At 35.4% G+C, this 26,618-nt stretch overlaps 2 protein-coding genes and 1 long non-coding RNA gene across 4 annotated transcripts; all 3 read left to right on the top strand.

Annotated features, from left to right (window-relative positions):
* The first annotated feature begins 628 nt into the window (after positions 1 to 628).
* fln (flightin) lies at positions 629 to 2,616 on the top strand. 2 transcript variants are annotated; one of them, XM_034983249.2, is made up of 3 exons: positions 629 to 788; positions 882 to 1,059; positions 2,096 to 2,616. In XM_034983249.2, the coding sequence occupies exons 2-3, from the start codon at positions 896 to 898 to the stop codon at positions 2,400 to 2,402; spliced, it is 471 nt and encodes a 156-aa protein (XP_034839140.1). In that variant the 5' UTR covers positions 629 to 788; positions 882 to 895; the 3' UTR covers positions 2,403 to 2,616. The 2 variants fall into 2 exon arrangements, with proteins under 2 accessions (XP_034839140.1, XP_034839141.1); XM_034983250.2 differs by having other exon boundaries at positions 640 to 815.
* Positions 2,617 to 9,612: 6,996 nt separating this feature from the next.
* Positions 9,613 to 15,076, top strand: LOC138404584 (uncharacterized). Its single transcript, XR_011238477.1, has 3 exons — positions 9,613 to 9,778; positions 11,743 to 11,944; positions 14,796 to 15,076. It is a non-coding gene; the product is annotated as an uncharacterized lncRNA (long non-coding RNA).
* A 9,021-nt stretch (positions 15,077 to 24,097) lies between these two features.
* LOC117995253 (uncharacterized) lies at positions 24,098 to 26,129 on the top strand. The gene is made up of 2 exons (XM_034983245.2): positions 24,098 to 24,176; positions 25,381 to 26,129. The coding sequence occupies exons 1-2, from the start codon at positions 24,144 to 24,146 to the stop codon at positions 26,098 to 26,100; spliced, it is 753 nt and encodes a 250-aa protein (XP_034839136.1). The 5' UTR covers positions 24,098 to 24,143; the 3' UTR covers positions 26,101 to 26,129.
* Positions 26,130 to 26,618: the final 489 nt, after the last annotated feature.

The raw sequence follows: 26,618 nt of genomic DNA, 5'->3' as shown, positions 1-26,618 counted from the left end.
GTATCCGAAGGGTGCCAACGAGACCTTATTAACTAAGCTTCCGCTGTCCAGCCGTCCATCTGTCCGCCTGTCTATCAGCGGAATGTATCTTACCTAATAGGTAGAGTGTTGAAATTTTCACGTCATGTATTGTCACAGATTGCCGCTATGTAAATTAAAATAGACGCTATGTAAATTAAAAAACAATTAATGTAGGTACATAATCTTGTACAATGGTACGGAACCAATCGTGCGCGAGTCCAAGTCGCACTTGGCTGGTTTTTTCTTTTAAGTTCAAGGTTCCGTTTCAGATTTCAACGAATAGTGTCTACGAGTTACGACTACTTATGACTACATGATTAATATCATACTATACTTCATATGCGATCAGCCAAATAATCATCACACCACAAAAATTGGCTTACCTCCACATCTTTAAAAATAAAATAAACACAAATATGTTTTCCTAATCACAAAGATTTCAAACGTACTGGCATATTAATTTATTTAATAGACTAAGCCAGTACGACAATTGACATGGATCCTACAAGTTACACGTTTTGCACAAATACATCAAAGCATAACACAAAAATTGGCAAGATAATTAGCCATGAGAATTTCGCGATGCACAGACGGTCGACACTTTCGACAGAAAATCATTGGCAGCCAACCCCAACAGCTCTTACGACAGTCAGTTGGGGTCAAAGGGAGATATATCGGGTGGCTGCCGAGCCACCAGGGAACGCCAGCACTAGTCGTAGACGATCAGCCAACCTCTTCACACGTTCTTCGATTCCGTTTCTTGCTAGGTTCGTCGCACAGTGATTACAATTACAGTGAATGTTCTGCAACAAGTTGGTGTTTTAGTGTTCTCATACAATAATAGCAGTTTTTGATCTCAGAGTAACCCACCGCCATGGGAGATGAAGACACACCGGCCCCTGCAGCCGCGCCTGCGGATGCCCCGCCTGCAGAAGATGCACCCGCCGCGGATGCTAAGCCTGAGGAAGCAGAGCCCCCACCGCCACAGAGTCGAGAAAATGCTGGAGATAGGAGACTCGTTTGCAAACACTGGGTTAGGTCAGTATCATTTAGAGTCAACTTTTCAATCGTCAAATAGCTTTAATTTGAGGAATTTTATGGTTTGGACAGTTTCTGTAGAGAAAATCTGTTATTATTTCATGCATTCCAATATTTAGAGTAATTCATTCAATAATAACATTATTATTATATTACATCAATATTAGAACCCTGAGGCACAACAATTTTTGGGTTAGTGGAGACAGCGCTGCTTCAATCGTCAAGTTAGACGTTTACTTAATAATAAGGCTTTTGAACGCTATATTGTTTTAGTGTAGTCAGAAATTTTACTATTGATTTTTATACACATCGAATTAGGACGGGTAGTATAAGCTCATTTTTTGCGCAGCGGATCAGCCTGGCTGTCCAGCGCGGAAATGCAGCCAGTATTCTTGGCACCATTCCACGCGTTCATGATTTATATAGTAATTAGATAAGGCTAGCTTTAAGTTTTATTGTATTAAAAATAAGAGCTATCATGCAATATGTTATAAACATTTTTTTCTTCAATTCTTTCACTGCAAAATAAACAGTAAGAACGTCGTTCATTAATTAATTTATAAATTACCTCGGTCATTATATTAGTCTGGCCATTCAACGAGGTAACGCAGCCAGCGTTCTGGCCACCCTGCCTCGTTACGATGATTTAAAGGATATTTTTGATTTGCAGTTTTAATATTTAATTGTTATAGGCTTGTATTTTATTTCTGACCCTAAATAAATAAACTATACCTGTCGAAAAAAATATTATAAATAAAAAAAAATATTACCCAATTAAAAAGTAATATCATAAATGCTAATGTTTGTTGATGGGTTGATCCTTCAATTACGCTCACGGATATTTTGCGTTTCGAACCTTTTTTATTCTGGGATGACACCCATGTTCATTTGTGGGCTCCTGTCATGTGTTGAGTTAATGATGATGATCACAATAAGACTTTTAATGCACAATAATAGCTGCATAGAACCATAACTGCAGTACTTATTACTTATCTTGATAAAAAGAATTAACACAGAGTATTTTTGTAATTTCCAGGCCAAAATTCGCCCAGTATACATATCTTTACGACTACCAGAGGAACTACTACGATGATCTTATAAACTACTTGGACAAGCGTAACCATGGCATACCAGTTGAGAGGCCGACCCCTCAGACATGGGGCGAGCGCGCCCTTCGCACCTACATGTCGAGGGGATACAGCTACAGCTCCAAGAAGTACGGCAGGGACACCTCTCTCATGTCCCACATCTCCGTTGGCGCAAAGTTCCAGCGGACCCATACCAAGTCCCTTATCTCGAGGAAGTATTCCAAGCTTGGAATTAGTAACGCTGTATACCTATAGCTTCGCTCTAACACACGCTTGCAGTTGCTACGCGGACCCCGTCTCCAACTCCCATCGTGAACTTTGTGTCAATGTTACAGGATTTCCTTGTCGTGATCCGATACCAGGCGCTCGCTTTTGAAGAACAACCGACACGACTGTGTGACTGAGAGTCGTCCGCATTCCTCTCTCGATGTCTTCTTATTTGAATGAAGAATAAATCTTAAGTTTATAATTTTGTTTTCATTTATACCTTGCTTGCGTTGTGAGTAGGTTGTGACTGACATAGCTTTTAATTAAACCTTTGACTTGTTATAATTAACTTGCTCAGAGAGTTTGCTTTATCTTTATGAAACTTTAATAATGCAAAGCGATTTAATTTCCTCAAGAAAATGCAAAGCGATGTCAGTAGCGTCTAAGTAATTATCATTAAAAAAACCTACAAACATTTTTTTAGAAATGTTAAGTAAAGGCCACATTAATGAGATTCATATAAGAATAAAAACGTTTTCAATTTGTAGGGAATCCACTGCATCACTCATCAACTTCAACAATCATCTATAACATAAAAAAAGATTCCGACGAATTGAGAACCTCCTCCTTTTTTTGAAGTCGGTTAAAAATAAATCACTAAATGTGTTGCTCATCACAAATCTCGAGAACAGCTGAACCGATTCCGCTAATTCTTTTTTGTTTGCAATTAGTTGTGCAAATATTGCATGCCAAATAAAACTACCTTGCCTCGTGAAGGGTGGATATCTTATATGATATCATAAGGCAAAAAAAAAATCGTTGAATCTATAAGTAAATAAAATTCTCAGTACTTAAATTGCTTATTTAACCTGATAAATTATAAAGTGCCCGCAAATTCGTCCGTGTGGGTTTAGGTTCTTAAAAATCTCGTGGGAACTCCACTCTCGCCAACTCGTGGGGGTTTCTGGGATAAAAAATAGCCTATGTCCTTCCCCGGGATGCAAGCTATCTCTGTAATAAATTTCGTCAAAATCGGTTGAACGGATGGGCCGTGAATGACTATCAGATAGACAGACAGACAAACTGGCAGACAGACAGACTCACTTTCGCGTTTGCGTACTTTTGCGTTTCGCGTTTCGCGTATATTAGTATGGATGTAATTATCTTACAAAAGCACTTCATCATAATATAAAGCTCACGTCAATGAAACCAATAAGAATTTATCGTAAATCAATAGATCCCCGGTTCTTACTAACCTTTAACGTTATTTTAATTACTACCCAAAGAATTTACCTAACAAATTATTTAATCAATATTCGCACTATATTCCATTTTATCCATTTCATAAAAGTGAACATATTTGTAGATTATCCATTCTATCCACACTCCATACTAATATTATAAATGCGAAAGTACGTCTGTCTGTCTGCTAGCCTTTCACGGCCCATCCGTTCAACCGATTTTGATGAAATTTGGTACAGAGATAGCTTGCATTCCAAAGAGGGACAAAGGCAACTTTTTATCCCGGAAAATCAAAGAGTTTTCATGTGATTTACAAAAACCTAAATCCACGTGACGGAGTCGCGGGCATCATATAGTACTAAATATATTTGTCTATGTACCTGCCGTTATAACTACATAATTCAAGGTCACAATTTACGTATAATTTATTCAATAAATAATCTTAAATACTTGCTCTCGTCTTGCTGATATCCGTATGTGAAAGAATTTTACATGCGTGATTTATCTCATTTGTACACAAATAAAAGCACTTTCAAACATTTTAAATCATACACATAATTTATCTTACGCCAATGTGACAACAGAAAGCCCGAAAAATTTCAATGTCGGGATATCTAAAATAACCGTTGAGAAAATAACTTATCTTTGACAGTTCAGTGAATGTAATCGCTTGGACAGAAGCCAAGGCGTTAGGCTACCTATCAGGTAGAGCAGGCAATCAGCCAAATTGAACATAATTAAATATTACAATGACCAAGGGGACCCAGACTACGATAGGTATTAACGGTACAAAAATAGAAACTCAATACTATGCCATCTATTAAACATCTCAATACTGACTTCTCGATACCCAGGTTTATAGTCGTCTGGGCACGATTTGTTTATAGTCGTGTCTACACTGAGCGTACCAGCTCTAGCAGGTAGTAGGATCGCGTTTTGGCTCGAGTACGGCTCGCGCAACAGGCGTAATTAATTTTATACGCACCTTTACGTGACAAAATCATTTAGAAGCTGGCCCTGCTGAGTGGCAAAAAGAATCGCAGCGGAACGAGTGTAGGTGACTTCGTGTTTTGTTTAATTAATACAACAGTTGGAAATGTATGCCAAATTGTTTAAAGTTAAATTTATGTGAAAAAAAAAACGCTTCGAGTCCATCCATACTGCTGGTGGCAGTTGCGCCTTACCCATCAGAAAATTCATTATGTTGAATTGCCTCGCAATACATATCTGAACTTCTATTCCGAACCATCATTTCATTTCGACTGAATGACCAAGAATATTATAGCTCGCGAGGAAGACATGCAAGCCTATTTGCCCAATGTGGACACGGCTTATCTCTATTTACTGCAGACTGCATATGCTACAGCAGATAAGTACATTCTCGTTAGTCATTATAAGAGGTATCTACATCTACTCGTACATCAAAACTGACGCATAAAGTAATTTTGGAAATTGCACAAGTGTTTTTGCATTTAAATATCTAAAGTGATTAAAGGGGTCGTGAGTCGTGACGTAATGTTTTACGAATGCCCCTGTATTTTATTGATATAGAGAACTATTTCAGAAGCACTATTAAAAAATGTATTGGAATAAAAAAATATTAAGTACACTGCATTCTAAGTTACTAAGCAATCTTAAACATAACTTTAGCGTTTTGTATTGCGGGCTGCATCTCGTGAACCGTAATGGCCAATGGGTAAAGAGTTGAAGTTTTCACAAAGTTGCCGGTATAATTTTTTATTTATTTATTAAAAAAAAATTAGAAATTTCACTCCACGATGAAAATTTTAAAAATTAAAAAGTTTTATTTCTTACTAGCTAACCCGGGCAAACTTCGTACCGCCTAACAGTCGATTAGTTATTTTTTTATTTTTTTTAAATACTTATTCTGCTATTCCGGACACCGGGTCAGCCTTCTCGGAACCCCCCCACTAACACTTAAACTTTATGGTATGGTATTAAAGTTCAAATTGACTTTTAAGTATTATTACAAATCTTTTGTATGGGAATATAGAAAAGTGTCGGTTTAAACCTTTTTAGACAATTTTTTTTTAAATCTCCGTAAGAACCATCCTCGTACTTCAAGGAATATTATAAAAAAAGAATTAGCGAAATCGGTATCGAAAACACATTCAGCGATTCATTTTATAGAGATATACGAGAGTACAGAACCCTTCGTGTGCGAGTCTGGCAACTATCTCACCTGGTGGTAAGTAATAACGCAGTCTAAGAAAAAAGTGGTAAAATTAAACTTAAACTTCTATACTATTATTTTAAATTATTAGTTCATATAAATTAATTATTCTATATATCTCCTTCCAGCTTGGTAGGGGACATAAAAGTATAATAATTTAAACCATACCTATCCCATATTATGACGACATTAGATCGCTTGGCGACACGTCTTTGTTAGTAGGGTGATAATTAGCCACTGCCAAAGCCTCCCACCAGACCAGAACAGAAACAATATAGAAATTGTATGTTGCTACTAAATAGCCCCTGCTGGGAATCGAACCCGGGATCTCCCGCTGCTGCGGCAGGGCCAGGAAGGACTTCAAAACTTAAAACTTCTTCACTTCACTTCCAATTATAAATCACGTCATGGGCGGTAAGGTGGTAACGGCAATAGTCTCCCACCAGACAAATTATAGTCAGATTACAGGCTAAGTTTTATTTTTATAGAATCAAAATAGCAGCTGTAGAATATTAATATAAAATTCAGTATAACAGTAGAGACTAGAAATAAATTGCTTAATATTTTAATTGGCATACCAATAGATATTTCAAAATCAAAAATATGTTTCCTAGATTAACTTTGAAACAAACTTTTCAGCTATGATGCAGTTCAATCCGTAGTTTTTTTTACTTATAAAGTTATTTATTAAAAGTTATTTCCAAGATATGCTTCCAAGAAGAAGTTATTTCCGAGGAATTTCACGGTTCTGAGTACGAAAATGAAAACTTTTTTTTATCTCTCTTTATAATATACCTACTCATAATAATATAAGATGCCTGTCAACAAGCGAAAAATATTCACGGAAAAGATTCATTTGTCAAATTTAAGAAAATTGATACAAATAAATAATTCCTCCTTTGATGCGTCTGAACCACCTGAACTAATGAGCAGAGTTTATATAAATTGATATAACATGTTATCTAAACAACATATATTTTGTTTGTTGGTTTGTCCTTTTATCATGCAGCAACGTAGCAACGGATTGGTGTGATTTTGCATGAATACCTTGTACTAAATAATTTTTTTAATAATCAAAAAAATGTAAGTACTACTTAATTAACATAATAATACCCATGTAATCCATTCCCTACATGATTACCTAAACCATTCTCACGCACATTTCCCATTGACACGGCACGTACCTATAGTACGCGACAGGTCGAGATGGCAATCGGAGTATGAGGCGGGGGGACGCGGCCTTAGCGGCTCACCCGCACGTCACCCGCGCTCGCACGTACCGGGTTAGCGCGGCGGGTGTGCGGGGCGTTCCCTCCTCGTTTGCCATCTCGACCTGTCACGTACTATACAATGATTTAAATCAGCTATATATCATTTAGTTAGACAACGTTGTAGGTTTGTCGTGCGTGTGCCATCAGAACTATGTCAAAATCTTCAAGTAATAGTTATACGTTTTATAACCGCCCGCGGCTTCACTGCAATCCCTGCTTCGTGGGAATTTAAAAAAAAAATTACCTTATTTCTTGACTATATTATAATCTATAGGTCTAGTAAACAATGACAAAAACAATATTAGAATACATCATAATATTATTCTATTCATATATAACTGCATACCAAATCATTGCTATTGTATTAACTAAAAAATAAAATCTATCATCGATAGGTATATCCAACAAAAGTCAAGCATAGATCTTCCTGTACTACAAAATAGCAGGACCCTTTCACAAAGAACGCTTCTTCATTTATCTTCCGCCACACGACCTTGTCTCGTTCTCTTTAACGATTCCCAGAAGTTTAGCTAGATCCTACAAACGCGGTTTTCGTTATGTCACATATGAAGATGTGTTTAGTAACATTCCCTCATTCTAGGCCAGAGTCTTGGACGACTATTTTTATCGCGCTCACAAACCAATTGTCAAGAAGTCAAGAACAGTTTCGCCAATTGGAAAGAGTTTGGATCAATGACAGCTATAAATTAATGTGCATAAATATTTTATAACATCCGCGTCGAGCTAATACACTCAAAATAAAAAGATGGATTTTGTAATGTTGACTCACATTAGCATCACTTTCATAATAAATAGTATCGTGACATTTTAAAGAAATGCTTTTTTCCTTGTATTTTGGCTTAAAATATTAACCTTTTGATTTTTTTTAGATTAATCGAAAATTTAAAATGGTTATCACACATAAAACTAAAAAAAGGACGTGGATTTCACGTATTTTGGAAGTCCCTCTATTTAATAATCACTGAGAAATAATTTATTTTGGACATAGTCAAACATCGTATTATAGTTATTTTCCGGTGAATATTTTTTTACGATAATATTATTTATATTCTAAATACGGCTTTCATCGAAAGAACGTTTATTTTTGGATATTCAAATACAAATATGAATAGGTAAAAACTTATACTGACAGTCGGATTAATTAAACAGCAATTTCATTTTTTTAGGATTGCAGTGAAGGGATTATAAAACCTTTTAAAATCCCATTTGAAAGCAAAAATGTACGCACAATAACGTGTATGAGGGAGCTTGATAAAAAGAAAAACAAGTTTTGAGTCGTATTTAATTTCAGGCAACAGTACAGTCTACCTAGGCTAAAGTAAATATTATATACTATTTTGGTGTAGGATAACAAACTCACTTCTGAGCTCAAAGTAAGATTTTATTAAATTGAAACTTAAATCTTATTAATTTACTCTATCTAATGTTTCACTGATCTGTAATGTGACACTGAAAAAAGATCGTCTAACAATTAAAAAATTGGTTAGGTACAAACGTGAACGAAACCTGATGATTTCACTTGTTTTTTTATGTATTTTATGTAATATTCCAAAAATAAAATTGTAACACACAACCACACACATGACTATACTGGTGTTAAAGTTAAAATTATGAAAAAATTCTATAAGTACCTAAAGTATTTTGTTTGTACATAAATACCAAATATTTTGTTTACATGAAATAATTATTACACTGATCAATACGATACCTAGTTAATTTTACTGTATTGAGTGGTGAAATCAATGATGAAGATCCCCCTATATGGACATTTTACTTGATATTATGAATAACAAAATATTTGTGGCAGCGATTACTTCGTTTATCAAAAATCTTGACGATTCAGATGACTTCATTAAAAAGTGAACTGAATAGATAATAAATACTAATCTATGTTTCTTTCCTTTTTGCAATTCTTTCATATGACCGATATACTTAGCTTGTTTTTCAGAGGCGGACAAAGAATATTTTTTATCAAAGAATTCAGAGGGTAATTTTGAAAAAAAGGCGCACACAAAATTGTAAGCATTATCTAGTTAAAAAAAATAGTGGTTTTTTGTTATTATTAGAAGGTTAAGCTGTAGCAGCTACATCACAATCATCAACATTGCCTTCTGAAATAGATACATATGTCATCATCATCATCACGATCAACCCATCGCCGGCTCACTACAGAGCACGGGTCTCCTCTCAGAGAGAAGGGTTTTGGCCATAGTCTACCACGCTGGCCATGTGCGGATTGGTAGACTTCACACACCTTTGAGAACATTATGGAGAACTCTCAGGCATGCAGGTTTCCTCACGATGTTTTCCTTCACCATTAAAGCAAGTGATATTTAATTACATAAAACGCACATAGCTCCGAAAAGTTAGAGTTGCGTGCCCGGGATCGAACCCCCGACCTCCGATTAGAAGGCGGACGTCCAAACCACTAGGCTATCACAGCTTGTACATACATATGTACATAAAACATTTTATTACATGAATACTGTAAAAAAATAAATTGGGTATTTTCAATAACGTCCAAGTTCCAGTTATTTCTATAAACATGGCCTATTTAGTATTTAGAGTTGGAGTTCTCAGTCTTATTTGTAGTACACCTACTTCAGCAGAAACAGAAAACTTGCACAAGGTACCAGAAAATATCAATGATGCTGTCGATGGAGAAAAGTTTTTCAAAAACTTTGTTAATGGGGAAAGTAAGTTACAAGCTCTATACATATAAAATTATTCATTTAAACGAAGAACTTAAAATTTAATTCTGTCTGCTGTTTGATTAAAGTTAAAAATCTAGCTAATTCACCACCACGAAATTAACTTCGTCTGACATTATTGCTAAAACGTCAAAATGTATATTCGCAAATATACATGGATGTAATAAATAATTAATGATTTTTTTACATATCTTACTTCCTAATTCGTCAGACAAAAATTTGGCGGTTTTGAAACAGGCCTTAAACCTTAAATATGAAGAACCTTAAATATTATATAAAATGAAAAGGTGACTGACTGATCTATCAACGCACAGCTCAAACTACTGGATGGATAGGGCTGAAATTTGGCATGCAGATAGAGCTATTATGACGTAGGAATCCGCTAAGAAAGAATTTTTGAAAATTCAACCCCTAAAGGAGTGAAATAGGGGTTAGAAATTTGTGTAGTCCACGTAGATGAAGTCACAAACATAAACTAGTTCATTTTAAAAACGTCAAACTAGTATTTGCCGTCGTAACCGGAGATATATCTATATTTATAACACAATCATTTTCTAGCACCCAAAGAACGGCCAAAATATTTGCTTTTTACGGCACCGTTTAGAATTTGCAACGGAGGATGCCATAGTTCAAACATCAGTAACTTTAATATGCTGTTCCCAATTTACGTTGGACAGAAAAAAAGTCAAACTATATACCAAAAAATTTACTCTCGAGACCATGAAAGTTTTTATTCAAAAGCAGATCATGCTCCATTTCGAAAAAGCACTACTAGAGTACCCTTTACAACTTGCCCTACCTGCAGTTCATATGATTCTGAAGAGTCTTTGAGACAGCCTATTTTAGCTCCGCATTGTAAGGATAAGATTAAAGTTAGCAAAGTAGATTTTGAAGTAACTTATGCATTTAAAACTAAAAGCGTTTTAAGAACGAGAAAACAAATATTTCTGCACAACTTACATAATGAGAAATTTCTAAGCACGTATAAGTATCTTTCAAATTCATATCAGCTTCCAAAAGAGAAAATTAACCGAACCTTTTGGCCTTTCAGATCAAGAAAAGGCTGATGTTTACAAATAAATATTATAAAAGAAGTTTATTTATTTTGTATAACCTTCATATGCATAGCACCTATTTATATGTGAATACTTTGAAAACATAGCTAAAGATATTTAGTATGGATTGTAGCATTTCAGAAAAGCTTTCATAGATTTTTTCATAATGTAGATTTGCGTGCGTGTGTATTTGTATTTGTTTTGCATGGAGGTGACATGGAGCTAGCGATCTAAACCGTGACTGTGATGTATCACAGTGAGGTGTTCCTGGCATGTCTTTACAGACCCAATAGTTCATAATATCAGTTTATATAACGCATAAAATTTAACTCCTAACGCGCCATTTTAACTTTTTGTGTCAAATTTCATGTCAAAAGTACGATATTAGTTCTTATTTTAAAGGTGAACGGGACTTTTGACACAACAGTTGACCCATAGAGTTAAAATGCCGCGTGAGGAGACATTTTGTAGGGACTATAGGTAGTTTATCGCTGTCGTATCGATTAATTATATATAACTTCCTTATTGTGAGTGATTAGCTCATTCAGCCGTGGATCATGAGTATGAGCTCTCAGGTACAAATACCAAAACGTACCAAAAAGTTATTATAGATCTTTGAGTCAAAGATTCCTCGGTAATAGCCCGGAGTTGTTAGTGCCGAAAAAAGCTGATGGTGTTACACCCTCTTGCCTTTAATCTCTCCTGTCATGTCGGATTGCTGTTCTTTCTGTCTGTTATAGTGAAGGAGTAGAGAGTGCACCTTTCTTTGCGCTCATTCTTATTTGTGCTATGTACCTACCTTATATACCTACTTTCTGCGTATTGCTTAGTCTCCGTGGGTATTGGCTGAAATTCAGTGAGATGAACATTTAACTACACAAATAAATATTTTAGCTTGAGTTCAATGATATCTTTAAGATATTATTTATACTACTGTCTACAACTTCCGCTGAAGTTCAAGGCCCGTTGCCATGGAATCGGTGGGCATGGTCAGTACCCCAAAAACCTACAGAATATAGCTTTCGTCGACATTTAGATAATAATTTGATGCCAATAAAAAATCCAGATGTATTATGCGAATGTCCTCCCAATAAAGGTTAGTGTACAGCATGTTATTTTTTTTTAAATTCATATTTTGTAAATAATTTATGGTAATATGTTCTGTAAATGCCAGTGAGTCTGTTTGTTTGTCTGACTTGTACTTTTCATAACTCAACAGTTTTTTTGGCAAATTATCTATTAATTCTTTGACTTGAAGATATACGTAGTGTTAGCTTATTGAAGTTAGTTTAATGAATTAGACAATATTTTGACTCATCCGATGTCACGTGATCTGTGGCGGGGGAGCCATCTTGAATCGATTTGTATAAATACGGGTGTTTGAAGATTTTTAGGCCAGTCTCGATCCGACTCGAGACTCGTCGACTCTTAAATACTTTTGTGTTTAGGTCGCTATTTTGATTATGTGGTTGCAATAGCAATTGTGTCCTAGTCAAGTTAATATTGCAGTTAGGTTATTATAAAGATTAAAACTCTCAATAAGCCCTACGCGTTGTGATCTATATCCACGTGCAAGCTTTATATGAGGACATTTTAATAACTTATAAAATTAGTTAAATTAAACCCGCTTTTCTGAGTTACGCTTAAAGTAGGTAGATAAATAATTGAAGGGTTGTAAATCTAAAGGGTCTAAGTGCCAAAAAATCAAAAATCAATATTTTTACGAAAATACAATCTAAGTGCCAAGCCTAACAATATCCAAATGGATCCAAGTGCCTGTTTCGTTTAAAATTTTACCTACACACAAATAAAGTTATGGCGGGGTCTAAGTGCCAACGAAGTTTCGCTCATAAGGGTCTGTGTTTGGGTGCGTGCGGGCCTCGGTTGCGGGTGGCGGACGGCTGTTAGTATGGTGTTATTGTTTATGTGCGGTTAGTTGACTAAATTACACGTTTAAAAATGGACGCTACTTCAGAGAAAACAAAAACTTAAAAAAAATGCAGTTATTTGGAGTGATAACTGCATAGGGCAAAATAAAAATAGAATGGTTCTTTTCGCCTTGATCTACTTAGTAGTCAATGGTCTTTATGATATTATTGATCACTAATATTTTAAATGCGAAAGTGTGTCTGTCCGTCTGTCTGTCTGTCTGTCTGTCTGTCTGCTAGCCTTTCACGGCCCATCCGTTGTTGACTAAATTTGGTATAGTGATAGCTTGCATCCCAGAGAAGGACATAGGTTACTTTTTATCCCGGAAAATCAAAGAGTTCCCACGGGATTTTTAAAAACCTAAATCCACGCGGACTAGATGAACTTGAATAGAATGTGTTCGCTCGGTAAAATTTGAGTCTTATTTCTTACTGTATTTTTACCCGACTACGGAAGGGTTTCTTTCTGTGTATGTATGTTTGTATCTATGTGTGTTCCACCGTAGCATCTACACTACTGAGCTTATTTTAATGAATGAGGTGTCAATAATTTGTTATTATAGTCCGGGTGACATAGGCTACTTTTTAAATTAACAAAATCAATATGGCTTCCGCCGTATTGATTTTGTTGTACCCAAAAAAGTGGAGGTTTCAAATTTTTTTTTGTTATCATATCGAGTGGGGTGTGAAATGCAAGAGGAGAAAATTTTGAGTTCATAAATATAAAAATACTACAACATTAAAATATACCAAGCGACAGAAAAACAATTTTTCTATAATTTTTCAGCGTTTATTAAGACGATCGTAATCGGGTTAGTTTTCAACTCATCTTGTAAGAGAATGACTATTTATTTCAATTCTTGCCATAGATACTTACTGCAGCTGCTGAGATCGCCATTTAAGTATTCTAGACATAACTGGAACTTTTGTCCGCTTCAGTTGTTAAAACTTTTGTCCTTGTTGCGCTATCTCCGTCAATTATTCCTCTTGCCCGTTAAATGTACCTACAATTTTAATTTTGTTCCACCCTACATTTCACAAAAATAAATAGAGAATCTCACTTAACTTTTACCATGTACCTAATCCTACTAATATTATAAATGTGAAAGTGTGGATGTTTGGATGTTTGTTACTCAATCACGCAAAAACGGCTAAGCGGATTTAGATGAAATTTGGAATGGAGATAGATTATTACCTGGATTAACACATAGGCTACTATTAATCCCGGAAAATGAAAGTTTTCGCGGGATTTTGAAAAACGTAAATCCACGCTGACAAAGTCGCGGGCATCAGCTAGTGTAATATAACCCAGGTAACGGGTCGCCATTCTTTGAATCACGCTTTAATGTATCAAAAGATACATAAACCCCGCGCTAATATCTTCATAAATAGTTCCTTAATCTAAGTAATTAAAATTGCAAAAAGTTTCATATCAATGAGATGAATGCCATTGAAACACAATAAGGGACAAAGAACCAAATATATTAATTTTTTTAGTTATAGAAGAAATAAACGTAAAAATCTCATTTTTTTTTGTTTATAAAGTTATTTGTATTTAAATTATTTAAATAAACTATTAATAAACTTAAATCTAAAAAAAAACAACATTAAATTAAAACTAAAATAAATTAAATTAAATCTAAAACCTCATCGAGACCACCGCAGCGAGGCATTGTACCCAAGATGCTGGCAGCATTACCCCTTTGGATGGCCAAACTAATTCTTTGACCAAGGTAGCTGCCAGCTCTCGGGTCCCCGGTTGACTCGATAACTCTTTTCGCAATTTCTTCAAAAAGAGCTCGAGCCCCCGGGCCCCACGGCCCCAAGGTCTCCACACCAAAAGGCACGAATACGAAGCTCCCATCGAGGTTTTCATATTTGCGCCTCTTGGCCTGTTCGGCGCTGATGGCCGAGAATGGATGGATGGTAATCTCATTTTGAATAGGACATGCTGTCCATGGAATCGAATGTATTATATTATGTTGTATTTATCGTTATAGTTGTATTATGTATTTCTAGAGTGTTCTATGGAGTATAAGTTCAACGAAGATATGTTACATTTTCTGCTTATAAAGGGTTTAATAAAAAACGAAGATCTGAAACATTTAAAAGAAGACTTTCTGAAAACAAACGAAAGTGAAAACATAAATGATGAATTGGTCAGGAAAAGAAGAAACGGAGAGATTATAGGTGCTCCAAAAGAATTGGAAAAAGATTGTTGCTGTCCACCAATGACAGTGAAAGTACCTACTTTTATAACTAATAAAAGATTTGATGATGTTCTTGAACGAATAAATAAAATAAAAAAGATAAATATATAGGTAAATTTTGTAAATTGATGTTTTATTTCTCGATAGGTACACTCTAAAATTTTTGTAGCACGCCTTTTTTATAATATTCACGTACAAGCAAAATCAAAGTCAAGATAAAAGTCAAATTATTTATTCAGAGTAGGTAACATGTTACGCTTACTGAAGGTCAATGTATGGAGATATAAGTGGTGATAGTTAATTACGTACGCTACGAGGGTTCCAAACGTGCCCAAGCAAATATACATATTTAAAGTAGGTACCTACGTACAGTATGCGACAGGTCGAGATGGCAATCGGGGAGGGAACGCCCCGCAACATGCACAGGCCCCGCGCCAACCCGAGCGCGGGTGACGTGCGGGTGTACGGGGCGTGCCCCCGTCTCATACCCCGATTGCCACCAAAAAGTCACAGCGCTCACCACTGCGGCAGGGAGGTCGCCTGTTCGTCCGAGTGCAACAGCTAAGTAAATAATATTTTGACTTTGACTTTGACTTAAGACTCAGTTCGGTCACCAAAGACGGCCACCTATCCAGTTGCCAATGTTACTTGACTAATTTTTAATAGATAGTTCTTTGTAATCTCTAAATAGCTCCTGCCATAAGCTTATAAACCTCACTGCCGTTTAAAGCTATTAGTTTGGGATCTGTCAGTATTGGTTCTCTTGCAGAGTTCTTTATATCGAAAGCTATTTTGAAGTTTTCCTGAAAACGAAACTCCTAAAATACTTAGTCCTCCATTGCGAGCCGAGTGATTTTAAAATTGTGGATCAGCCCACGTTATATATTAAGTACGTACAAAATATTTAATACTAGCTGACACCGGTGACTTCTTTCGCGTGAAATTAGGTTTTTTTAAAAATCCCGTGGGAACTCTTTGATTTTCCGGAAAAAAAGTAGCCTATGTCACTCTCCAGGTCTTTAACTATATCTATGCAAATCACGTCAATCCGTCGCTCCGTTGCGACGTGATTGAAGGACAAACCAACAAACCAATAAACCAACAAACAAACACACTCTCGCATTTATAATAAGGGTACCTACTGATATTTCGATGAAAAACAGTAGGTACCTACTGAATTATTTTATCAATGTCATATATTATTATGGTCTACATTTTTATGTTACAATATTTTTATTAATATTACGTTGGTAAATAATACACTCAGTTTTTGTAGCCTAATAAAAATAGCTCTAGATACCTACTATGCGTTGGACAATAACGACTGCTTTTATTTTTCTTCTTAATTTAGTATTCATTGAAAATAGCAACGGAGTAAATAAAAGTAAGTGAATGTTTATTACAATTTCACAAACAGTTATATAGTCCGTACAAAATAACTCATCACGCGTCATTTTAACTCAATGTGTCAACTGTCATGTCAAAAGTACGGTTCATCCTATGGGTTCATTTTTAAAATAAGGACTAAAATCGTATTTTTGACATGAAATTTGACACATAAAGTTAAAATGGTGCGTGAGGAGTTAAATTTTATGCGTTATATGTTATAGAAAACATTGGATGCAACAAGGTTGCAAGAAATGAAATCTGGTTATATATTTTATTACAGTTGAATAAGTAAACAGCTATTTTATGCGAAATAAACTGTGTCCGGCAAGCATTGCAATGCATTATGGAGCTCGCACACTACCTATTGTACATTGATGGTACTATGTCAAAAACTTATACGCAAGTGCCAACAACAACAGTATATAGTTTCAAATTAATCGGGTAAACTATACGCAGACGCATATTTATATTGAATAATTCATAAAAAAGTTTAGTTTGATATATTTGGCGATTAATTGTTCACAATATTATTATTTATTTGCACTTTATTTAGCATAATGCTGTACGCCATTGGAATACCTACAAACAAAATTTAAATCCTAGTTTACGCCAGGTCAACATGGCAATCGGGGTGGGGACTCCCCACAAACCCACGCTCTCCCGCACCAGGATAGCGCGGGGGATGTGCAAGCCTGCGGGGCATCCCCATTCCGATTGCCATCTCGACCTGTCGCGTACTATAGTTACTTATTTATTAAATATTGTATAGGTTACACGGAATTCATCGAAGATTCGCAACCGGTAGACGGTAAGATTTTTATGTTTTTTTGTAAATATTATATTAATAGTTAACGGACAATAATTTCAAACTGTGTAATATTTTTTTTACCAATCATAGAAGTTACTGAAACAAATTACAAGTATACGGAAGCTGTTACTGGTACGAAAGATTTTCGTTTTGTTAATAACTAGCCCACGACTTCGTACGAGTGGATTTAGGTTTTATAAAATCCCGTAGGAATTCTTTGATTTTCCGGGAAAAATCTACGGGACTTGAAAAACCTGATTCCACGGGAACGAACTCGCGGGTCTAATATTTTATAAATATCTGTCAAATAGAGAAAAATACTTTATGATACTGTGTTGCTGTTTTTCACTTAAAAGAAATGGAGCAAACAAGCAAATTGTTTTATTTTTCAATAAATATTTAATTTTTCAGAATGCACAACAAACTGTGATCGACCACCAATTATTCTGTTACCAGTTTTTATCAAACTTTACAGATATCCTCAAAACGTTTCAAAAAACAAGTAGATAGAAATATAAAATAATTAAAAAATCCTACTCCAAATAAGAACAGGTGAGTGTACTATAACATAATATTTACAATGCATAAATTTTAAGTTCTCACGCGCCGTTTTATCTTTTTTGTCAACTGTCATGTCAGAAGTACTATTTTAGTCCTTATTTAGTGAATCGTTCTTTTGACATGACAGTTTACACATAGAGCTAAAATGGCGAGTGAGTTGTTATTTTGTATGGACTATATACCTATAAAAAGAAGTTAAAATAAGGTTAAAACATCGACATATGAGGTAATACGAAGTAAGTAGTACATAAAAATTCTTTGGGTGAAATGTCACTGACACTGATGTGCACTGAATAATCAACGTCATAGTTCACGACAGTAATTAGGGAAGTTCTAACAAAACGTCGATGCTTCGACGTCACTGGCAGGCGTCAAAATATGATGGTACATATGACGCAGGTAGCCCTAATGAAGCCCTATTTATCTATGATTTCACGTCACCATAGCCTAATATTTGACATAACATCATCGATTCAGGATCAAACCGAGAGTCCCCTCACTCTAGTTCACTCTGTCAACGTGACAAAGCGCAGGGCATGAACCTGGCAGCGTGACAAAGAATTTTATTTGAATAACTTTTAAGCTTTGAATCCACGTCACCCCTAATGCTCAACAATTGAAGACCAGAATTATTACTTCTTAAATATGCAAATACTCTGCAGATACTTACCTAATATTTGGCAGATGCCAATTCATGATCAAACCAAGAGCTCACTCACTCTAGTTCACTCTGGTAATAATGCCGTCTTATATCTAAAAAGCGGTAATCTGCAAAAAAAGTTTTAAGAATAATCGCAAAAAAACAAAAAAAAAACAAAAAACTGATTTTCTAAAAAAGTTTTCTACCTACCTCGAACTAAAAGTCTAAAACAATCAGAAAACCTTGGTCCTACGTAACCTTTTTTTTTTTCGGGTGTAATATTAGTTTCGAAAATTCTCACTTTTTCAGCTTATCCTAAATATTACCACTTTTAGATATAATCCGGCAGAACGAACACGGTAAACCAGATTGAATGCGCAATAGTTGTGCGGTCGGCTGTGCGGCTGTGCGGTCTTTGTTATTCAGCACATTATATAACAATCAGGTGTTCAATATTGGCATTGTTTGAAACAATATTATGAGCAATAGAAATTAAGAGCAGGTGCTAACAATGCGCTACTGAAAGAACTGAACGTTTCAATCATTTCGCCACAATAGAAACTAGTGCAAAATGACACGGTAAGGCTAACCTTTCTTGTACACATCAAACTCCAATATTTTAATCCATACCTACTAATATTATAAATGCGAAAGTGTGTCTGTCTGCTAGCTTTTCACGGCCCATCTGTTCAACCAATTTTGACGAAATTTGGTACAGAGATAGCTTGGATCCCGGGGAAGGATACATAGGCTACTTTTTATCCCGGAAAATCAAAGAGTTCCCATGGGATTTTAAAAACCTAAATCCATGCGGACGAAGTCGCGGGCATCATCTAGTTACTTATATGTTCATTAATTTTTCTTTGAGCACCATCCTGCGTTCTGGTCATTTTTTGGATGTTACCACAAATTCAGGGTTTTCGGATTTATTCCTTTACTTGTTCTACAAGATCTACCTACCTACCAAATTTCATAATTCTAGGTCAATGGGAGGTACCCTATAGGTTTTCTTGACAGACACAACAGACAGACGGACAGACAGACAACAAAGTGATCCTATAATGGTTCCTTTTTTACTTTTGAAGTACGGAACCCTAAAAAACACCATTCTATTGAAGAACCATTGTGTTTGACTTTTTAAAAAGTTGCAATAAGATTTATTACTACAATTTATAATGTAATTTGTAATTAAAACATAATTAATATTATTTTTCAGAACTTTTACATATACGATACTTTTGTATGACGTTATACAAATTATTGTAGCGTCCATAGCGGGTGTCACATACATGGACCATTTTGACTTCGAGCAGCGATATAGAGATGTAAACGAATGCAATCCATTCTACTGGCATCCCCTGCAATTGCCTCAAAAATGCGTACAAATGTTTGAGCACTTAATACGGTCGCGATTAAAGACGTTGACACCATACCGAATCGTCAAAGAAAGACTAGCTCAGCCACCAGCGCTAATTTACCCCTATAATTATGTTTATAGCCCAATCTACACAGCTAAATACTTGTCGGACGAAACAAAGAGTCCATCTCAGTATGAAATGTTGTATGAATTATTAAAACGAGATGTACAAGATCTTCCGAGCGTACCGTTTCTGGGTGTTTCGCCATATCTCGGTGTCATTGCTATGTATAAACAACCAGTATCGTATAAAAGCGTTACAATGATTAAAAAACTTGCCCGAGTCTACGATAATTCCGATTTACTTACCAATATACAAACAGAAATTAACAACAATACAGATAAACACGATACGCACCAAATAAAGAAACTAAAAACTCGCAAAAAAATTAAAAATGGTAATCTAGTTGTAGATGGAGTTATGAAAAGTAATGACGCAATAGCGTTATTAAAAATTAAAAAGTTGAAATAATTTGATAAAGTGGCATCGGGCGCGAACCCAGAAGATGCCGGTTCGATTCCTGCCGGTTACGCAATTTTTGATATGTATTTAAAATTATTTAGTATTATTTAGTATTAGTATAATTTAAAAGTATTTCCTTGAAGTGTATGTAAAACACTATCATAAAAATTATAAAAATTTGATAAAGCTTTTCTTTTGTCCATTAAAACTCTTTTCTCGCAACCTGTCTGCATGAAACACACTTGAATAGGTAAAATGTTTTTATAGTAAAAATAAAAATAAAGTCGCAAGTGGACCACGATCAAAGGTTTTTGTATTTTATTAATGTATCTTGTAAGCTCTGTTTTGTTCCTTAATGGAAGCTAATTAATAAGTAAAGTTCCACTCTCGATTCCCGAGAGTTGAACAGAACTCCTGAAAACTGGAGCTCAATTTTGTAAAGCTACAATATGTAATAGAAATACGTAGATAGGTAGGTACATATTCTATATTTTTTGCATCAAGCTAAAGTGAAATATTCTAATAGGTACCTATCTAGTGTCTTAAGTTTTGTTCTTATGTTAATTGACTTTACATAATAATATATTATTATGATGAATTTCCTTAGGCACATTGGGAGATTTTGCCACCGCTAAGCGATCCCGGTACGATGCCGTGTAAAAACCAAACGGGCATGGATTTAATAAAAACTGTCATGCCCCTACCAGCTTAGTCCGCTTCCATCTTAGACTGCATCATCACTTACCACCAGGTTAGATTGTAGTCAAGGGCTAACTTGTAATCTGAATAAAATAAAATAAAAAGAATGGGAAAAACTTCACGGTCGTGTCACCAACTTCCTAATGTTAATAATGCTTGGAGTGCTGATAGAAGTAATAACTTTATGTAAGTGGTTTTAATTTGCAAATTATGATTTTTAGTTTTTGATACTTTATTAAAATCAAAAACAAAACCATTGTTAATTTCATAGTTTTTTATGTTTTTACTTCAGTCGGTAGTCACCACTGTCTGCAAAATTTTTATTTTACAATAGGCACCTTATTTATGTATATTCACTCGCTCATGATTGTTATGTCAAATCTGCCCCCTAATTGTGTAAGAATAACCATTTCATGGCTATGGCAATCGTCAAGAATTCTGCCCTTTGATTGGCTGTGAAAAAATGTAAACAGCGAATCAACCAATTAAAGGGCAGAATTTCTCGACGATTGCGATAGCCATGAAATGGTTATCCTTACACAATTGGGGGGCAGGTCCCCAATTGTGTAAGAATAACCACTTCATCGCTATCGCAATTGTCAAGAAATGAAGTGGTTGCATGATGAAATGGTTATTCTTATACAATCTGGGGACTGGTCCGATGGAAGTCTGGAACGGAGGAAGACACTGTACTGGCAAAGTTCAGTACGATGCTGCCTAGAAAACGACTTCAATAAAACTGCTATACATTTTCTATACTCTATCCACGGAGAGAAGTTACTATAGGGCTCTGTTTGTTACGTAATCTATATATATATATATAAGGAAAAGGTGACTGACTGACTGACTGATCTATCAACGCAAAGCTCAAACTACTGGACGGATCGGGCGGAAATTTGGCATGCAGATTGCTATTATGACGTAGGCATCCGCTAAGAAAAGATTTTTGAAAATTCAACCCCTAAGGGGGTGAAACAGGGGTTTGAAATTTGTGTAGTCCACGCGGACGAAGTCGCGAGTATAAGCTAGTCTCATATAAATGACAAAGACAAAAAAACGCAGTGGGCGTTAACCATTTTAATTGACAAACCAATCACAAACGAAACTATGTTGTCTATACTACTATACTATAGAAACCATGTTCTCAAAATTCAATTCGAAAACATAGTTTTGTTTGTGACTGGTTGGCGTCTCAAAATGGCTTCTATATTAGACTGTACTCTCCTATATTCTACATTGTATATTACACTTACCCTCGGGTAATTCGTCATTGATCAAAAAATGCCTAGGAACAGACAAGTTTTAGCATGTTTTTAACAGTGCGAATTAAACTCGAATTGCTATTGAAATTGTTTACATTAAAGCCTTTCTGTTTGAAATTGCCGAGTTTGCTGTACCTACCCAGTATTGACCATACAAAAAAAATGCTGGAAAAATACGTTGAAACTGAAACATTATTTTTCTTACGCCACATTGCCCTCAATTTACTTAATAGCTACAAACATAGCTCGATTTTACAGAGAATTAAAAAGCAATAAATATTTTTTGTCTGAATAATAAAATTAGCCTAGTGCGAGTCAGATTCGAGCACCAAAGCGAGGGCTCCGTGTCCTTGAAGGAAACATTTAAATAGTTATAAGTCCCGCAAATTGTTATTGCGCTGGAACCATGTCTCATTAACATCGAAATGACGTCATTTTGACGCCATTTGACGTATATTTAAGTTTATTAGTGGACGCTACAGTAAGCATGATGTACACTTTCAGAGAATCACCATCCGACCACACTTTAGAAATCATTTACCCATTTCACGCTAATTAGCAATTTTGAGCGAAGGTTGAGCGTATCGCAAAAACGCTACACCAGAGTATTAATTACTGGCCGTCTGCCATTTATTTTTGACCAATAACATCTATATCTATATTAATTATATTATGTTAATAGAGCGATGAGTAGGTGAATACTGAATAATTATTTAATTCATTAATATGAGTTTATGGAACTATCTTATCCAGCTTATTATAGACCAAGATCCATAGACTTATATATTACTTCGTAAGGACAGGGCCATTGAACAAGCAAAATGGCACCGACTCATTGGTCCTAAAATGTTTATTTAGCACCAATGCAACCTCAGTGACGTCTGGATTTCAAACGGGTCGTTCATTAGTATCTAAGAGGTGGCGCTGATTTATTTGGTTCCAAAACCGTGAAAAATTTTGTTCGCTTGACCATAATATCTTGTCATTTATATCGATGCCAAGATCCAAATACTGCCAGATCTGTCTTATTTTCGGAGTAACAAAATGTGTGCGATAGAATAGTGTTTGTACCTTTAACATTACGTAACCTAAAGGTACGTAAAAACATTACCCACTTTTCTTAAAGTTTGAGTGCTGATTTTTCTGGAACTGTTAAACAAAATTGTAACCCTATTTGGCTTTATTTTAGTATGAAGTCTGAAATGTAAAATTATTTTATCTGTAAAGCTGTTGATTACAAATAAGTGAATAAAATTAAAATTTAAATATTGTTTCTTAATCTATGATACTGGACGGTTAATCCCACGGAACACACTATCCTTCTAAACTCGATAGAAACTTATTTACAGCCATTGCAAATCCTTTTTTCTCGAAATCAAGTTTTTGAAATAACACGTTGTAGTTGCCGATAGGCGATAAGTGCTTGTCTGCCAGCCCTAGAATAAATGCAGACCATGGACGGTCTTCAACTTTTTCAACGTGTCAAGAGCGTTGTCATGTTTATTCCAAATGGATAGATAGGAACGTGCAAAAATCAGCAAATACCTAAGGAACACGGAATGATATTAATTAAATTCACATTCACTTATTTCAAAAATAAACAGGTTTGCATTTATTTAATTGTTAGAAGTTAAAATGAATTCGTAAATATAAAACAAAAGGAAAAATGTAAATAATCTTAAATTTCTTAAAACACCAAAACCGAATGATAAAGCCATCAAGGCATCCTTACTATTGAATTCTGTCGTATTTCAAATAACTTGAAAAGTTTACTCATTTTCTATGCTCATTGTTCTATGAAAACAATAAACAAGACCCCATTGTCCGCTCAAAAAAGTCCTTTCATTGAAAAGTACGTATATAGTAAGAAATTTCGCTCAAATCACAACTCCAATCATCGTTATCATCAACTACTGTAATGAAAGTCATGAAAATGGAAATTATTTTCAGGGTAAGTTTGGCACTATTTTTATATTTGGATTTTTATCTTTCCTAAGGAACAAAGCACACAAGACTATTTTTTCGCTTTTTAAGAGCTAGAATAATTTTGGCGGCTGATAAGCAACAGAAAAACAGTAAATAACTCAGTACCTCAACAATATAATACTTAATATGTTATTGCAATGCAACTTGTGACACTCAGCCGCCAGTAATTTTGAATCGTAAGTATTTATTTGAACCTACGAGTACTTATTTGAGCGTTAGGATTGGAAGCTGTACAGTGTCTGCACGTTTTACTTCGCTTGCATTTGAACAACAGTAATAATTTAGTTAGGCTCTGGCATCTGCCACTTTAATACCATTCATGCAACAGGTCACCAAAACACGTAGAATCAGAATCATAGATTTATAATACAGATAATAGGAGGTAATAAGAAACAAGTGCGAGTCAGGCTAGCGCAATGAGGGTTCCGTTCTACAGTCGTATTTTTTCGACATTTTGCACGATAATTCAATAACTATGATGCATAAAAATAAATAAAAATCTGTTTTAGAATGTACAGGTGAAAATCTTTCATATGATACCCCACTTGATATAGTCACTCACTTCGAAAGTTGAAAATACTAATTATTAGTTCATGACCACAATTTAATTTTTTTGTGTAATCTAACCAAATTTCATGATTCTAGGTCAACGGGAAGTACCCTGTAGGTTTCTTGACAGACAGACGGGCAGACAGACAGACAGACAGAGAACAAAGTGATCCTATAAGGGTTCCGTTTTACCTTTTGAGGTACGGAACCCTAAAAATGGACAGGGAATTATCTCTATAAGAGATCTCTACAGTAGTGACCTTTGGCAGTGGTTAGATTTTATTAAGATTCAAGACTAAATAAATGATAAAAAGTTTAAACTACATTAGTGAGTATAGGTAGGTACACTGTTTAAACTAAAAATGTTAAAAGAATGTATTTAAAAACAAAATGGCGCCAGCAAGCTACGGTAGTGGATGGAACTTTCCACGTGTCATCACTTTTATGACAGCCATCTTTAATGTCCTCCGTTTCGACATCATGGCCATTATGTGGTGGCACCACTTTCCTAGGAAACCGTAGCTTAAATAAGCGATGTTAAAAGAAGCGCGTGTGGTTTGGCCCTAAGAAAAATATTTTTTTACTGTTCAAAAAACTTGAAATTGTGACATTCTTTTCAGAAACTACTTTTGCTATTATGGGCAACGCTAGCACACGGTTCGATATCTGGTGTAAGCTACATGGATCCAATTAAAATGAATTCCATTAAAAGTAAAATGCCTCCTGATGAAGATCCTTGCAACCCACTCTACTGGTATCCAAGAAATATTCCCGAGTTTTGTAACTTCGCTAATACACCAAGACCGGTAAGCTCTGAAGAGCCACCAATCGGCCCAGCACCATCACCACCATTGCCTCCCGTGGCGCCTCCAGTGTTGGTTCCAATGATGCCACCACCCGTTCCAGTATTACCACCACCTGTACCAATATTACCTCAACCTATACCCATATTACCTTCTCCGCCACTAATAGCAAGAGCTCCGTCGTTACCTCTATTCCCAGCGCCTCCTCCAGCTCCTTTGATATCCATATCATCAAATCCATATCCTTACTCACACATTAATCCAATATCCGGTTTTTCTCCTCATTTACTACCATACCATCCATCATTCCAACGACCTCAGACAGGTTTTGTACCCGGAATGCATGGTCTAGTGACAAAAGACGGTGGCATCAATATAATGCCTTTCTCGGATGCCTATGCTGATATGCTCGAAAAACACAAAAATAAGATGATTCGACGGAAACTTCATAAGATTTTGGACAAGTATGAATATTATCCATATTCAAGAGATTATAGAAATTTACGAAAATACGAAAAATATTTCACAGATGACTAATAATAAGCAATAAGCAATAGGCAAAAAAGATTTACTGAGTTTGACTTCACGCGTTGTCGATCTTTTCGATCGAATTTTACGTTCCGAAATCACCTGTACCGGTATGGATATGTTCCTATGCACAAAAAGCAGCGATGTTAATTTTCTACTAGATGCGGCGCGGCGTTCAATCGCAATTATTTCAGGCGTAAAATAGCAACTATTTCTGGTAGGATATGATTGTTGCACACACGCACGATGTTACGATTTATCATCAGTTTTCATGTCAGTCAGGTAGATTAAATGATTAAAAAAGAATTCATAATCTATTATTTTTATTTAGAATTGAGAATAACAATAACTTTTGTTAAACTTAATCTACTTTATGTATGTGTCATCAATAAAATTAGTCTGCACTAATTCACAAATCATTTCAACATATACATTTTTAGGGTTCCGTACCTCAAAAGGAAAAACGGAACCCTTATAGGATCACTTTGTTGTCCGTCTGTCAGAAGCCTACAGGGTACTTCCTGTTG

Source organism: Maniola hyperantus, chromosome Z (genome assembly GCF_902806685.2).
Source record: "Maniola hyperantus chromosome Z, iAphHyp1.2, whole genome shotgun sequence".
Taxonomy (NCBI): Eukaryota; Metazoa; Arthropoda; class Insecta; order Lepidoptera; family Nymphalidae; genus Maniola; species Maniola hyperantus.
Note: the sequence above shows the minus strand (reverse complement) of the source record. Positions and strands in the feature narration are given on the sequence as shown.

Excerpts from the sequence above, each read along its gene's own strand:
- fln (XM_034983249.2), top strand. The coding sequence starts at position 896 with ATGGGAGATGAAGACACACCGGCCCCTGCAGCCGCGCCTGCGGATGCC. Across the intron at positions 1,060-2,095 it reads GTTTGCAAACACTGGGTTAG|GCCAAAATTCGCCCAGTATA; the intron begins GTCAGTATCATT and ends TGTAATTTCCAG.
- LOC117995253 (XM_034983245.2), top strand. The coding sequence starts at position 24,144 with ATGAAAGTCATGAAAATGGAAATTATTTTCAGG. Across the intron at positions 24,177-25,380 it reads AAATGGAAATTATTTTCAGG|AAACTACTTTTGCTATTATG; the intron begins GTAAGTTTGGCA and ends CATTCTTTTCAG.